This window comes from Echiichthys vipera (genome assembly GCF_963691815.1).
Source record: "Echiichthys vipera genome assembly, chromosome: 7".
Classification (NCBI taxonomy): domain Eukaryota; kingdom Metazoa; phylum Chordata; class Actinopteri; order Perciformes; family Trachinidae; genus Echiichthys; species Echiichthys vipera.
In genome coordinates this window covers 31108561-31126034 of record NC_139832.1, presented here as the reverse complement: position 1 = coordinate 31126034, position 17474 = coordinate 31108561, and the positions used below count along the sequence as shown (strand labels likewise).

Here is a 17474-nt window from a genome sequence, read left to right as displayed (position 1 = left end):
CATCTTACAAAGTAACCAGGAGAGCTGCAGATAAACAGGATGTGCCCAACAATGAAGTCAACTGTCACCAGGTGCAGATTAACACCAATAACTGGGAGGGATCTGAAAGTGTTCTCTCATTTTGCTCATTGTTTTTTCACAAAATAAAGGTTTTTGTAGAAGTGCATTGGTTATTTAAAAAAAACAAAAAAAAAACATACTAGCACAACAGAGGTATAGACACAGAGAATATTCTATGAAATTCTGAACAAAAAAAAAAACAATTTCAGAATCAATCAAATTTATAATTTGTTCTCTAATTTTGATCTCCAGTGTAGATATTCAGGTGATGTAAACATGGATGCACTATTAATCATAATAACATAATATAGGCTACATTATTCTGAAATGGACTATTCTGCAAAATGCCTACTATAACTTTGAGTAGTTCAAGTTTAACTTGAATTCATCTCAGACGGTGATACTTTTGTACTTTTACTTGAATTTCTACACACTACTAGAACTTAAGTAAAAGATCTGAGTACTTGCGCCTGCAGAAAGTGCCGATAAGTCTTGATGACTTTATTTCTACTAGATAGGCACAAGAGCACGCCTGTCGTGTTTTGATGACGACATCACTGGGACTTTCCGCATACGTCACTCGGGGCTTCCGAGTTATGAAGCTAGCTCTGTATCTGTGTTCATGTCGTTAAACGCTGTAACCGTCGCTTCGTTGCTCTGGAGTACACACGAAAAGAGAGCATGAAAACGCCAAAGGTCCCTAACACCACCGAGAGGTTTGAATATTGAGACGTCGTTGTGAGCGACCGTAAGACCGAGAGGCTGAATGTCAACAACGCGGCCCCTCCTCGGGATGAGACGAGTCACCGAGCTAACGTGCCCGGAGCAGCCGACCAGCAGGCTCCCTTCGTCAGCCGGCAGGCAGCAGCTAGAGGCCCCCACCGTGGACGAGTTTACAGTGCTGGAGGATAAAGAAGATGAACTGAAATGTGCCAAACCTCGAGTGGAACAGGTTTTTAAAGTAACGTTCACTATTATCGGTCTGTTGGACCACACGGGGCAGCTACACGGTAGCAAAACATCCCGACAGATATGGCTTCAGCTCAGGGGAAACAGAGACGACGTGTCAAAGGCAAAGGTGAGGTCCTATTCTACTCTTTCACTTGCGTTTTCTATCGATGCCAACAGTCCACTGTGACACACGGTTATCCATGTTAAAGGCGAGACCAAATCAGCACCATGCTGGCGGTAGCGCTGTCTGTCAGGGCTACCCGTGGTCTCTGCTGTTCCATCACCACAGTATCTAACTTTTATACGGTCTGAGTCCTGAAAGGATATCGTATTGGGATCAGATATGGCCTAGGTAGTTTCTGTTTTCTTAGTTTTTTCATGGTCTGTTGTAGCCAAGAGTGTCAGTCAAACAATGCATGTGTCTTCCCTTTTAGCCACCACATCCGCAGTGCAAACGGTGCTTTCTTAGGCATAATATCAGCCACCCCTAATTTAGATCAGATATTCTATGAAAACAACATTAATTAAACATTTGCTATATATCAGCACACACGATTGACATTGTGGTGGTGTGTCATGAAATCTGATTTTGTCATTGTGTTGTTGCTCTGAGAGTTTTCACCAAAGGATGTCCTGGACACACACCTGTGGACGTAGACAGGTCCTTTCTTTTTCCAGCATACTTCTGAGTTCATAGTTGTTGTACTGTACTTTCATATATAGGCATATGTTTATATGCTGTGGTTGTTAGTGTTAAAACAGCTCAGACTCAATGCAGTTTGTTACACACAGTTTTCCGTGTTTATACAGTTCTGTGAAACAAAACAAACTGAAGGCTTAATTAACATAATAGTGCTATGCTGTTTCAGCCATGTCTCTGGCAGGCTTCACTTTGAGACAATACGGGGGTCCTGATTCGATTAGACCAGGGGTGGCCAATTCCACTCCTGGAGAGCCACTGCATGTTTTAGGTTTCCCCCTGCTCTTACACACCTGGTACTAATGATTTCCAAAACTGTGACACACTTCAGCTGCTTGATAACGAGCACATCATTGGAATCTGGTCTACAAGGGCGCACTCACACTGCCCATCCGTACCGTGCCCAAGCATGTTTCACGGCTAAAGTCTAGTTCGTTTGACCAGTGTGAGCACTCCCAGGCGCGGTACGTTTGCCGGCCACGGCCCGTTTGGCAGAGGTAGGCTTTTGTAAAGCACGTTTGCACATGTACGAGCATGAGCGTGATGGTGGAGAGGGAGGGGGGGACAAGGCTCAGTGTGACTGAATCACATGATCTGACACAATGTCCACTCGGAACACAGCATCCTTTTTAAAAAGCACCTGGCCTAAAATTAAGAGGTCATGAACTACACTTACACATGCAAAACTGCTGTTAGCATCTGTTGCATTATTGTATTCCTGCGTGCTTTCCCATACAAGAGCATTTGTCACACTTCTGCATCTTGTGCCATGAGTCTCTCTTTAGTGTGTAACTTGCTCCCCCTGTAGCCAGCTGTTCTAAGCTCTGCCGATCAACCGAGAATGTGTTGTGGAAACGGTTATATTACTGTCAGTCTGTTCAGCTGATGATCAGGATGACAGAGGAGTCATAAATGGCTTTCTGCATAACCATACATGTTATATTGGTGCTTCCTCTAGTTTGGGAAACCACTGCTATCATTCCCATAACCTCCTTTCTTGTAATTTAGTTTCACAACTTTGCTTCAACTTTAACCATAAGCAAAATTCTGCAAATGATTTGAAAATAACCCTGATTATTATTTTGTCTTCTGCCACAGTTTGAAGCTGCTTCTCACAGCATCAGCAAGTCCGCAATGAAAAAGCTTTCTGCTTGACTTGACTCTCAAAAGGCACAATATAGTTTGTGACTGACTATATTCATTTAACTGAAAATTAATTAACCGCCGACTGCCAAGTATTTGCATCTTATAGCTGAATATGCCATATTTTGCTTTGTTAGTGTGTTTTGCCTTCAACTAAACAGAGTGAGATTAATGCAAGTAGCTTTTAGGTCTCAGAGGTATGAAAAAGTATTTTTTCAGATTGAGAGTATTGTATTCATTCTCTCCATTAATCATGGGTGTGTTTTGGACATAACATGAATGAAACCAATGACTGTGTAATTTCCCATTCACTGTAAAAGCCAGTTGTGCCTGCAGTTGGTGCATTGCTATTTTAACAGTGGATTTGGGAAATAAGAGAGGCCAGAGGTTGAATGACTCTTAGGGCGTACTCACACTGTACTTGTCCCCCCTCCCTCTCCCACCGCGCCCCAGCCCCGTTTGTACTCACACTGCCAGGGCCGGCCAATGCTTCTTGCTGTCCATACGCCATCACGCCGTAACACGTCACACGCATTGATCGCGTGTGTGTGGCTTTGTTTACAAATCTTTCCACAGACCTTGGAGTTTTTGTGCGTCTTGTCGACTGTTTTTGAATATTTTCATCCGACCAAATCTGCATTAAACACTCCACCTCCGCATCACATCAACGTGAACCTTTAACCGCCATTGTTGTTGTTGTTAAATGTCCGCGCATGGTCCGTCCTTCTATTTACATGTCCGAACAGGCGGACATAACGCTACTGCTGTAGGGCTCGTGCTCGTACACGTGCGCACGCTCGTGCTCGTACATGTGCAAGCGGCTCCGCTAAAGCCCACCTCTTTCAAGTGGGCCGTGGACGGCCCGCTGGCCGCAGTTATGCGCGGAACGGGTGCACTCACACTGCTTAAAGGTACTAGGCTTTAGCTGAAAAAACGGTTTTGGCCCCGGCGAGAAGGACAGTGTGAGTGCGCCCTTATGAACAAAGAGAACAGTGTCATACTGGAGAGCCATTCTTTTTATTATTATGCCCGAATTCCACTGCCTGCCCTGTATCTGCTGCCTCGGGTTAATGCTTGCACACTTTGCAACACAGGCACCTCCTCCAAAAAGTCCTAATTCCCATCACGAGTGTCTGCTGCCTCAAGATGGAAATGCTCCAACAATGCGCCTTACACACCTCATTTTAAGACCAACACACCCCACAGATGGACACAATTACATTTTCTACCTACACAATGTGGACACTGGATGTAAAAATTACATCTGTGTTTGAGACTAGTAATGACAGTTGTTCACCGCTTTGGACTGGTTGGAAGATAAAGCCACAGTTTGCTGCTCTATTCATAATCATACTGTTTGCTTACATATCACAAAATTAAGTAGATTTACTACAACGCGAGTAGAGTTTACTTCTAAAAATGTTAACTAAGGTAAAAAGCACATTTCTGTTTTTAGTTGTATTTCTAGTTATAGTACAAGCAGCTGCAATATCTCAGCCCACTTGGTTATTGCAGAGGGCTGTCCGTACTGGAAATCCCTGCCCCTTTTACTGGTTGTTTGATTTTAAAAACCACGCCCAGATATATGTGATCTGGTTCTCTTTCAAGTATGACTTCCTTCCCCTCTTTTTGTCTCACTGCATTATTGATGACTCATTTTACATTCTCAGTATCAAGCTTTTTTTTTTTTTGTACACATTAGCACGAAATAATGTGACACATTATCTGTAAGCAATGCGCCACGCCCAACTGCAGCTGACTCATCCGGACATTTCACATTCCCTGAATCATTGACGTTGACATAGAAGTGTTAAGTTTCAGCACGTGTCAGCTGTACTGTGTGTGCTCACGAACTAAGAGAGCACTTAACGCAATTTCCGCACTCGCTCTGTCAATAAATGAACATTTTTTATTTCACTTTATATGCTCAATTCTCAATCTGCAAATAATGACATACCTTATCATTTTTGGACCATGTGTCACACAGGGCTCCAGACAAACTTTTTACATCGGTCGCACTGTTGCTCCTAACTTTTTTAATTTAGGTGCATCAGCACATACACATTTGAAGCGGTACATTTTTTGTCTGGTATCACACACATTGGGAATTTCTTAACACATTATGTACAGTCCCTATAGAAAGTTATGAGTCCCTTTAGAAATAGTCACTTTTTTTGTTTTACAGCCTGAAATGATAATACATTAAAAATATTTTTTCCAGTGTGATTTAGACATTTTGCTTTACAACATTCAGTGTTTTTTTTTCAAAATTTCTAAAAAATTAATAAAAGATAAAAAAAACTAGAAAAGCAGTGTTGTAAAAGTGGTGAGTCTCTTTAGATATAACCAATAACCTTCCAGATCACACACCAAGTTAATTTGCCTCCGACTGACATCAACTGTGGTGTTTTTGATTTGACTTCTGAATAAAATCAGCTGTTCCTTGAGGATTCCACTCCTAGTAGTGCATGGTAACACAAAGAATTCACCATGGTAGGAAAGATTTTTCCAAAAGAGCTCCAGGATAAAGTTGTGGATAGGCACAAGTTAGGAGAATGATCTAAAAAGATTTCAAAGGCTTTAACTCTCCCATTGTCCAGAAGTGGAAGGCATATGGATCCACCCAGACTTTGTTCCTCAAAGACCACTCCCCCACTGCAGCTGAGATGTGCAAGTGGAGAGTCTCCTACGTACTAATTTAGTCTAATATTAAAAACTCTGTGACATGCTACATAAAAAACTCAAGCAAAATGGCCGACACGAATGTGTCCCTCAGTCATGTATTCACACTCAGTGTGGATGTGTTTGTGCTTGTGAACAACACACTCTTCGGCTCAGTTCGTGTGCATGGGCAAAGGGGTGACTTAAAAACCAGGAAGTGTCTTCACGCTCCCTACACACACCCGACACACCTGCTCAATGTCGGGCTCATGGTGCGACCAATGAATGAGTGCGTTTATTCTCACTTGGTAGATTTTTAACAATAATAATAATAATTATACATTTATCTGTATTGCACTGCACATTCAACAATCTCAAAGTGCTAAAGAGCAGAGTAGAAACAGCATACAAATAAAAGGTAAAATTAAAAACAATTTAAAAAGAGAACATCTAAAAGACATTTAGCAAAATATTTGTCTCACCATCTCTGTCCTCATTTAAAAGTCGGAGGTTAGAACAGAAGTACAGAGAGGTGTTGCTATGGAGATGATACTTCGTCTCACCTGGTCTCACTGGTGTGAACTGGCAGGTTTCAGAACGTTGAAACAGTGGCAGGTGGTAGCTCAGTTAGCAGTTGACAGCAGATGATACACAGTTGACAGCTAGCCTTTTACAGTCAGCTGGTTGTTTTCTTTTAAAAAATATATACAAACATTTTATTTTTGTCCTTCTGTTGTGCTAATAAGGTGTTTACATCTTCTTGGGAGTCCTTTTTGATGAAAATTGAATTGTAAAATGTCCCGGTTTTTAGGTCCTTGTAGCCCTGTTTGACATCTGTAGTGCTTTAGCTGTGCTTTTTTTCCAGAGTTTGTTTGTCAAGGTGCAAAAAGCAGTACCGTCGCATATAATAATTATAGTCCTATCACAGTTTTTTTCTTCTCTTTGTCTTGCAGGAATATGTTCGAGGACTCTGTGACCCAGAGCTACAGAAAGAAGAGCGGTACCCAGTGGACATGCACTGTATTTTTGCTGGAGCCCGGGGCCTCTTCCTGGACAGGCTCATACGGGACACAAGTGCGGAAGTTTTGGTGCCTGAGCCAGGACGCCTGCGGTTGTTGGGCCGGGCTGAACCCGTAGTGATGGCCCAGAGCAGAGTTCAGCAATTTGTAGCACTATTCCAGGTTGGGGTACTTGTCATCAGTGATCATACACAGCTTTACACTAGTTTAGTATCACGGATGAGCCTGTGAGGACTCTTCAGCCACCTTTAATCTTCACTTTTGATTGCATCTGTAATATGCATGTAAATCTAGTGGTTGGGGATGGCTTTATAACAACCTGCTTAGTCCCATTGTCCCAAATACTTGTGTGTGTTTGTGACGTGTCCAGGAGAAGCGAAGTCTACCGAGTGACAGAGAGCCGACAGTGAAGCGAGCGTTTAAGTACTTTGTGGAGGAAAAGGATGATAAGTACACTATGGAGCTTCTTCTGCTGCCCAGTGCCCTGAAGGAAGAGTTACTGGGATTGGCTCATAGCCCCACTACCACAAACACAACCACCTTGGTTAGTGTATACCTTATTTAATATAATTCATTTAAGTATGTGTGGAAGTGAAACTGAGGATCAACTGGGATGCTGGGATTTAACATTGTGCTGTAGGTGTTCTCAGTAGTCTGTAAATTTAGGTTTTAAAGGAGAAGTGTACTCTTCCTAGTTTTGGTAAAGAGAACCAAGGAGGGCACACAGGGAAGTATGATATGAATCATGACCACGTTGAGTATTTGAGGGGAACTTTTACTGTACTTTCTTAACTGAGGTGATCATATGTTTCTTCTCCCAGGCTCAGCTCAACCAGATGCTGCATCCCAGCATGGCAGAGGTGGAGCAGGACAGATCACAGAGCAGCACACCTGTGACAGAGCTCTCAAACCGCATCCTGGGCACCAGCTTTGAGGAAAAAGGGACCGGAGCATTATCTGTTTGCGGAGGTGGTAAAGCAGGAGGAGCAGTAGGCTTAGGTCCAGAGGCTGTCCTGCTCAACGGCACTCGGCCCTCACACAAGCGGCGCTCATCTGAGAGCGAGACTCGTGACACAAAGAGACAGTATTCGCTAGAGCGGAGGGATGAGTCGCCAGAGAGAGCGAGAGAGAGGGAGAGACAGAGGGACAGAGAAGGCCAGGGGGACAGTAGCAGCTGCAGATCCAAACCCCTCTCTGCCTCGTCATCCCTCTCCTCCTCAGCAAAAGCAAACACAGTAGTCGGTGCGATAATGTTGGACTCTGAAGTCTCAGATGAGGGGGAGGCAGTAAGCCCAGAAACCAACCTCCGCTGCTTGGTCAATTTCTTCAGGTAAAGGTCATTAAACTTTGAAATGTTTGGAAAGGAATTAATCATTACTATGTAAGGGCTATAAAAGGAGCAGTGTGTAGGATTGAGCGTCAACTAGTGGTGAGTTAGAGATTACAACCAACCGAAACACAACCACACCCCTCCCCTCACGCTCCCCTCACCCTTTCCTCTCCAAGTGTATACTAGGAGCTACGGTACGGCCAAGTTGTCTTTACAATTCTCTTTTTACCTTTTTTTTTGGCGGTGAGGCTCCTTCTCCTGTGGCGTGGTATAAGTATGATTGTGCATTATGAACAAAAGTGCAGGCTTACAAATTTGCCGGGGCAGTGACGCGCATCTCACTGAGCTCCTTCTCCAGTCGTCCACAGCCACGCTGGCTCTGATGTGGTGTCAGGTTGTTGGCAGAGGTAATTGAACACCAATTAGGACTTATTTATGAATGAAGACATTGATTTGAGGTAATAAATTACTTAAAACACTGCACAGTGTCGTTTTTTAGGTTTTAAGTTGTAGTAGAACATGCTGAGTTTGACCTGGTGTTTAAATGTTCTACTCATGGCTTTTTATCAGGCTATACAGGGTTTTAGATATCTTATTGTTCATCTCTCTGGTGTGTTAGAGGGTAGTTTTACATTTTTCAGGTCTGTATTAAAACAATGCTTATATCCCCATATGTAAATAGAAAGACAGAACAGTTGCTGTAATGGTTCCTCCTGCCCATACTGTGAAGACCAGGGTTTCCTCTATGTACATTTTGCAGCGGCAGCCCGCTGCTGCATCAGAATGTTATGAAATATCATTAAGTTGCAATTACACTCCGCAAGGGCTTTTTATTTAACACAACAGTGAAGACGCATCAGCACAGTGCTCTAGAATCATGGAGACACACACTGAGGAGAGACGGGGAGAGAGACGATGGGGGTTGTTGGCCTGCCCCTGCTGCTGAAAAAAATACGAGAGGAAAGACTGGAAAACTGAGCCCTATTTAATCTATGCTGCATGGTCTAAAGTGCGTTTCTGGCATGTCCAACTCTACTTTTGATAGTTAGATGGTGCATAATCTGGGAGCAAAGTAAGGCGCAAGGGCAAAGAGATTGTATGTAGTCGGTTAATTAAACATGGGTGTGTTTTGGGCATAATTAATAATGATAATAATTAAACCAATCAGTGTCATCTCCATTCCCTTTTTAAAGCCGCATGCGCCTCCAGCTGGTACATTGTTATTTATATGGTGGATTCGGAAAACTGGAGAAGCGAGCACTTTTCTGTAGGCTGTTTCTTTTCTAATGATGTATTGATGTACAAGTATTTTCTTTAGTGATTTACTTAATGAACATAAACGTTTCCATGTGCACATTGATATCACTGTATTAAATATTGTGTGGCATTTAAACAGCAAAACTAAAACTGTAGTCACACCTTGACAGAGGAAACAGGACTTAACTTTGAGCTTTTTAAACAACCAATAAAGTTATTCTTCCTCATAAACGTGCACAGTGAAACAGCACCTCTGCTCTGTTTGCTGTTCACATTTTAGAGAACATGATTATTATTTACCTTATTATTATTATTAATGGATTATTATTATTGGTTTATTTCACCAATCACGAATCGGAACGTTCATTTTTATGACCCGCCCAATCCATGGCTTAACCTCAGGGCCATGATATAAGTGCAATCCTAGCATCACTAATCATACGATCTGAATGAAGCCAGGATTTTAAACCTTTTGTTGGTCAATGGCACAGTTGCTTCCTCCTTCCTCAAGATAGCTGTGCCCCAATAATGACCCATCTTCCATCTTGTACATTGGAATTGCATAAGGAAAGTATTTCTTCACAGTAAAGTTGATTAGGGGAACAACAACCAACACCAATAACTCTGTCAGTGAACATACGAGCATGTGCGCATTTAATAATGACTGTGAAAACAAATGTGAACCTTTCTTCAACTCTGCCAAATTAAACATTTTTAAAACTCATTTTCTTCAGAACTATGGGTTACCAGCAGGAAGTGGTGGAGCGTGTCGTCAAGGAGACGGGACAGACGGAAGATACCTTCCTCATTCTGGAGAAAATCGTTGAGGAAATCAAGCGTTGTGAAGAGGGGTCAAAAGGAGGGGAAAAAGAAAGACGACTGAACTCTGTGAAATCCTCAGACACTCCCTCCTCCTCATCGTCGTCGTCCTGCTCTACGGTCTCTCGTTTCAGAGAGAAGGAGCATGAGCTGAGCAAAGCCTTGGTAGACCCGGGCAGGTCTAAAGAGAACATTAAGCCCAACCAGCATGGAGGCAGTAGCAACGGTCTGGGGCACCGGAGGCAGTGCAGTGGCAGCGAGACCAGCACTCAGCAGGTACACCCCTTCTCCAAAAGATTGTTGCTTCTCAGTTTCATCCTTATTTTCTTTCTTTCCTTTGATAAAACACTTACATTTTATTTAGCTCCTTGGACCGATGATGAGGATGACTTTTTTACAGAATTACGAGAGAAATGGGTCTTCATGCTAGTGATGTTACTTTCCATGGCAAAGTCCTCCGTCAGCTTAAAGGAAAAACCTCTGTTATTCTTTTTTTCACATTGTTTTCGACGCCGTGGTCAATTTCCAGTTCAGAAATAAATCCGAATATAATCGGGTTTTTAAACTGCATGTGAACGCACTGACTCATGAAACTTTACAACAACAAACTAGAGACCTAGGGCATTCAGAGGATGGCTTTCCAACAGGTATAAAAAATAATAATAATAATATTAATAATAATAATACAGGGGTTTCTGAGCAGTTTACACAACAGAAGTGTCGCCATCCATTCTTACAGAAATTTCCAAATGTCAAATGTTTTTTGACCATTTCTATCAATTCTGGTATAAAAGGGTTACATATAGCACCAAATATGTGTGGCAAATGGCATCAACCTAAAAATTGATGTAACAACTTATGAGATATAATAAGAGCATGAGAATGGGAACCATTAACTTCCATTGTAATGTTCAGCACGCTAATTTTCAACATTTGAATATGTGCCTAACAAAATACAATGCTTGTAACAGATTTATGACTATTAGAACTGGACACAGTCATGAGCTGAATCTTTAAAGGATCTTCAGATTCACAGCTTTCAGAAGATGTATACACTTGTATGTGATGTCCCCCCCCACTACAAAAATAGAAAGAGCAATTTTTAAATGGTGTTGTGTAATGAATCCAGTTTCCTCCCAAAAGGAAAATAAAGAAACCCTATCAATTTTCATTTCAGGCCATCACTATCAAGAGGAGCTCTAGTGCACAAGGAGGAGCAGGAAACTACGAGGTTATTACCATTGATGATGACGACGACAACATCATCCCCATGAATACCCATACAGTGGAAAGTAGGATATCCAGGATAATGACAGTGCCTCACCCCGACACCCAGTCAGCATCCAGAACAGACTACCTGGCGCGGGGAGGGGGCAGCCTCTCACAAAGGGACTACCTATCGAGGGGTGGGACTCAGACTTTGGGAGGATCAGTGAGAGTTGAGACTGTGACAGCGCTGCGCAGCACGCCTCAGTGGCTGACTGCCACCACCGCATCCTTAGCTGCAACCCCCAGTGTAGGTATTACCTTAAAGTCCCTCTTCGCACCCTGGGGGGGGTCTACAATATATTGGTCTGTTTTTGCATGTTGGTAGAGTGTTAAGGGGATTAGTTCTCAAGGTTTTTGCTGGTCTGGTTTCTTTTTTAATATCCTTGGAAAGTCAAAGAATTTGACAAAGCAGTAGTTGTTTTAGCTTACATCCCTACTGATGAATCATTCTTGGTTGTTGATCAAATGTTTAAAGAATATTTTGCATGTTTGTCTAATTTGTCTGACCAACCATAATACTTAAACTATACACATTTAGGGTACTAAAAAATCTACTTGTTAAGCCATGTCTATCTTATGATGTCAATAGACTTAAAATATTGAGATGTTATGTTGTTACCATATCACTTGGCTCTTGTTTAAATTTTTCCTCCTCAGTCAGCTCAGCCCATCACCCGGCCCGCAGCCTCTCCCTATCAGACCATCGGCCACATGGGGTTTCATGGGGTGGGAGCGAAGACTCCTCCTGCAAACGACCCCCCGGCGCCCCCGGTGACTGGTTTTGCTCGCTTCCATCAGTCGCTGAGGACTCCCTACACTCTGAAGCTGCCAAATGAGCCGGGGCGTCCGGAGCTCAGACACATCATCATAGATGGCAGCAATGTGGCTATGGCGTGAGTCTGCACCATACACACAAAAGCAGAGAATAAGCTGAGTTGGCGTCTTTGCTCATAAACACTGCACCATCATAAACAGAATCAGGCCTTTTCATAACAGGTAGAAAGATCCATGCAAAATATTATTATGAAATTTGCTGTGGATTCCAATGCATAAGTAAGGGTTCAACCAAAGAAATCAGATTCAGCAACTAAGAACCAAGCATAGAGTTTTTATTTCCAAACCAACATGGAGGAAGGATTGAACGGATTTCTATGATTTGAAGGACTCAGTAACTCAGAGAAGACAGAAGTGCTCTGTCATCCTGGAGTCTGGTCTGTTAAAATCTCTCCCATCTCTTCGCTTGGACACCTATCAACCTTCTTGATCGGCTGTCAGTCTGACAGCATTGTTGGTTTTGGTGAGGGAATTTTTTGTGTAAGTGCTTGCAGTGCCCATATTATTAGTTCAGCTCAGGATATTGGGGTCACTTCTTGTATTTTTTTTCTCAATAGTCTTCATTAAAGGCACAATTTCTAATGTTAAATAAAACCAAATATGCAGAACCTCTCAAACCAGATAGGATGTAGATCAGTGGTGATTGTTCTAAGACTGCAAGGGAAGCTCAGCTTCCCCTAAAATGTCACCAAAGAAAAAAAGTAGTGAAATATGTACTCCTGTGTGTACATTTCATTGACTAAATATGTGCTAGAAAGCCTTCATCTTTAGTTCAGAATCAGCTTCTTATCACAGGTAACCGCAGCAACTTCCTTCTCATTCATCCCCACAGCCCCACAGCGCTTTACACAGTCTGACGCTCAGCTTCTACTGACTTCAATGGGGAAGCGTAGAGTGGGTTGTTCCACTGCAGCCAAACTAGATGCTCATTGGATAAATGCTGTGCTTTGTCCCGCCCATCGGACGCTCAGCGTCTCTGGGGGTCTATGGGACAGTGGGCTGGCCCAACATTCAGAGGTGGAATCCTTTATTGATTGACAGCTAAATGAGCGAGACAGCGATCTTAAAGCAATTAACATCCACCGGAGCATTTTCCAAGTTTTTCATTCTGTTGTTCTGAACTGATCCAGAGACTTTACCGATCCCCAGCAACTTTGTCTTTGTTAAAAACGACTAGCGTTGTGTTTGGAGACTCTGTTCTGTCACTCTGCGGTTTCTTTTCCCCAATGAGCAGCGGCAGCTGCGGAGCTTCTCCCCCGTCACGCTCACTCACACTTCACAGTAGCCTGGCGCAGCAGCACAAGCTGGGCCAAGGCCGTTTAAGCAGCCTAGCTCTGCTGCCATTGAGAGGACACTGGTCAAGTCCCTGGAAAAGACGCCTAGTTGGTACAACGAAAGGGTAGAATTTACATATAAATAAACAAACACATTTATGATGTAGGCCCTTAAAATGAGCTTCCCCTCCTTAATAGACCACTGATGTTTTTATATGCATTTTAACATGGGGTTTTATGATGATTTCTCTATTTGGCATTTCTTCATTTTCTCCTGTGGAGCGCTTGTCCGCCTGTTTGTTCACATCAGTACATTGTCACAAGCTATACCAGGGGCCTTGATATAATAAATTATATAGCGCTTTGGATAAAAGTGCTATATGAATGTAGTCCATTTACTCCTCCAATTGCTCTGAACATTATAATGACAAATTACTTGGTAAAAGGTGCTCAAAGTGCATTGAAAATAACTGTATCCTTCTACCATGATGCAGCATGTCTTACTGGTATGAGTGTAAACTTGTAGCTCCTGTGATGACAATTCTAATACAACACCTGTAGTATATGCACCATATTTTTTCCTTTTACACATGAAGCCATCACCCTTCCCATCAACATTGCATCATCATCAGTAAAGGTCACACACACACACACACAGCGTGTGTCACTAACATGAGAATGAACCACCTGTTACAGTTCGTAGGTCGCAGCTATAACCCCAGTATGTAGGTGCACCAAAACTTAGCCCATGCATTCACACAATGTTGTTACTTATCACGTGTGTGTGTGTGCGCGCGCGCGTGTGTGCGTGTGTGTGCGTGCGCGCGCGTGTGTGTGTGCGTGTGTGTGCGTGTGTGTGCGTTAGTGTTGTCACGATACCAAAATTATGACTTCGGTACGATACCTGCCTAAAATATCTCGATACCGATACTGAAACGATACCACGGCAGAAAACTAAAACATCAGCAAAAGTAATGGAATAAAATATTAGATGACAAAATGTGGAACTTAAAATTATTTATTTTTATTCATTACAACACTTAAACTTAAAAAGTCAAAATAAATATAGAGATTTTTGTCAAAGCTGCAGAACTTTATGCTTATGCTTCAATACTACTAATATTATCATCATTATTTCAGGCTGATAGTTAACTTAGCTGCCAATGTGGTTACAAGCATCTCTGTGTCCAAAAAGACAAGTGTCTTGTGTTGTTTATTTGTCTTGTTTGCTCTCACAGATTATTTAATGACCTGATTTTCCATTTAAAGCTCAGTGTTTGTAGTAGAAAAAAATTAACAGCACATTAACTACAATTCTATTCAGCATAAAAATAATTGTAAATCTGGCAATTCATAAAATAAGATAATACTTTATTCGTCCCACAAAAGGGAAATTTGCAATTTGTATTTTAAGTTGATAAAATTCAAACCTTGTATTATCAGCCTGCAAACTACATTAGTGCAGTAAAGTATAACACAAATGACCCAGACCCGGTGGAGGTCTGTGCTCTTACCATACCATTTTCTAATAATGTAAATTACAATATATCTTGTAAATTTTTGACAATAATGTACATGCTATGATTATATTACTAGCACCGGTTGACTTAAAATGAGTGTTGTTGATTATCATACTTGTGAACACCAGCGCATGTTATCGTAAAGTTCATGTCACCAGTGTGAACGTTGCGTTAGCAGACAGAGATATGAGGAACCACATCGGACTGTTAAACAGCTTCTCCCCTGACTGCCTCCTGCAATTCTGATGGGGAAAACAGTTCGCTTGACTTCATCCGGGGGATATTTAACGTTATCTATTGCTAACCTGCAGCTCTTTGAACTCTCGGTGCAAATCGGGGTGTCTGTCCGCGAGATGCTTCGCCAGGTTGGACGTGTTGCCTTCCTTGGTCATCACCGACTTATAGCATCTCTTAGGGATCGGCAAACGATACCGAGGCTTTGGAGCTTGTGTCGCTCTTCCTGAAGCAGGCTGGCCGAAGCGCTGTGTCGAGGCTTGTATCAAATCTCCGCGATCACATGACCGATGACGTTTGAAGCTTCACACGTCACAACCAACCACCGGAAGTGAGGTGACTGATTCGAAACTTTGGCGCGGCTTCGTTCTTTTTAAGGAGACCGAGATGCCCAGTGTTCCCCCCGCCTCATTGCGTTCTTACAGACCTTTGACAGCGACAACCCTACTTGAGTGATGGAGAATCCGAGTGGAAGATTCTCCATCACTCAAGTATCACTTTTTTTTGACACTGTAGCACAAGCACAATCTCACATATTCACAAAAGTACCTCTACAATGTTGCATTTGAATCTTTTCATATTATGTTACATCACAATCATAAGTCATAACCATAAGTGGTTTCCACTGAATTGCATAAAAACTTCTCACAAACTCAGTCACACCTCCAAAACACACGTTTCAAGTAATTACAGGTAATAACAGGACAGCACATTTAACATTTTATTAGTCAATTGACATTTTATAGTAACACTAATGTGTGAACAGTGATTCTTAGAATGAAGACACAACTGCTTAATAATGACTTTATTGCTTTTGTGTTGGAACTGGAATCAATGATGTGTGAATCACTTGGAGGTTCATTGCTGCTATAATTGCAGCTGACCACTAGACGTCACTGGTAGCGTCTTTCTTTGAAGCTTTGAAGCTTCGAATCTTTTTTCGGTACAATCAGAAAGAAGCCTCAAAAGCTTCATGAGGCTTCATTTGCCCATCTCTAGCATCTCTTACATACGGGCCTTGTGGTGTCCGTGGGCTTGCCCTCGCTGTCTGCAATGTAAGCGAAATATTTCCATATTTCGCTCCGTGCGTCTGCTTTTACAACAAGCCTCGGACGGTCGGCAGGAGCACTCGTGAGACTTTCGGCCATGTCTGTCTCGCTCTGCGACTGTCTGTCACCGTAAAGCCACGCCCACTCCGTCTCCAGACAGCGAGGAAGCAGAGATAAGCTGCACAGACACGCTGTCGCAGAAAATTCAGAAAGTACCGATACTAATAAAACGTGAAAAAGTATCGTTCTTAACGGCTGGGTACCGCGGTACCTTTCTAGTATCGGTATACCGTGCAACACTAGTGTGCGTGCGTGCGTGCGTGCGTGCGTGCGTGCGTGCGTGCGTGCGTGCGTGTGTGTGTGTGTGTGCTCAGCAGAGTGAAATCAAAATGTTGTAATAACATTAGTGGAAATGTACTATGGGGGTGTTTTTGGTAAAGAACAGCCTTTTCTACTAAAAAATCTATTTTTACTTTCTGTTTTATCTAGAAATTGTGCAACAAAAGAGTGAAAGGGTGCAGCCCGTTTTTTTTCCTTCCCCCTCTCTCTGCTGGTGTGTCGTCACAGTCTTCATCCTGGATGACCTTGACTTGACTTCTCACTTTTGCAACCACTTCCTTTCACGTTCTTTGTCCTTCCCACTCTCCCTCCCTCCTTTCCAGAAGTATGCCTAATCAGAAAAAGCACAAGTCATCTCTGACTTGATATCTGTTCTGTGGACGAATGATTTTATCATAATTGTTTTTGTTACGTAAAACAAAGTGAGGCACGCAGTTAAAAGCGTGATCACCTGTTAAAACCATCATTCTAAACATTTTTATGATCTTTTCAGTTCCGTTATTTGTAGGGTTTTGTCTTGCTTTTGTCTGTTTTTTTATGATTAAGAACAAAAGGCAGATGATCATCACCATGTCTCTAGTGCAGGTTTGAAAGAGGTTATTAAAAAAACTCATCCTAATGAGCTCTGAGATGTTTTCCCATCATCAGTTACGTCCAGGTTTCCATGGTGATTTTACTGCTTGCATAATCTCTTCCTGCTGTGGTGTCCTTCATCACTTTCTCTTTCAACAGTCGGTGGAACTTCCCTTGAGTTTGCATCACAGCTCTCGCTGCAACCTGAAAATGTGCTCTGTGTGTGCTTTTACAGCTGTCTTTGTGAGGAGCAATATTAGATTTTTTGCCAACAGAGTGGTGACATATTTGGAATGTGAGGACATTTTGGCAAGGCCTATTTAGGGGTTAAAGATGTAACTGCAGGTGAGCCTGTTCTTTCAGCTGTTCACGGTCACTATGTGTGTTGACTCTTCTTTTTTTTGCTCTTGAGTAAACTTCATTAAAACACATTCACCTCTCT

General features: G+C 42.4%; 1 protein-coding gene across 1 annotated transcript in view; it reads left to right on the top strand.

Annotated features, from left to right (window-relative positions):
- Positions 1–662: 662 nt before the first annotated feature.
- The window catches only part of n4bp1 (nedd4 binding protein 1), a 29916-nt gene continuing 13104 nt past the window's right edge, over positions 663–17474 (top strand). The window contains exons 1-7 of the mRNA XM_083917184.1: positions 663–1138; positions 6469–6696; positions 6905–7078; positions 7356–7864; positions 9856–10216; positions 11118–11456; positions 11867–12102. Coding sequence (XP_083773310.1) covers positions 827–1138; positions 6469–6696; positions 6905–7078; positions 7356–7864; positions 9856–10216; positions 11118–11456; positions 11867–12102 — 2159 coding nt within the window. The 5' untranslated portion in view covers positions 663–826. The remainder of the gene's footprint in view (positions 1139–6468; positions 6697–6904; positions 7079–7355; positions 7865–9855; positions 10217–11117; positions 11457–11866; positions 12103–17474) is intronic.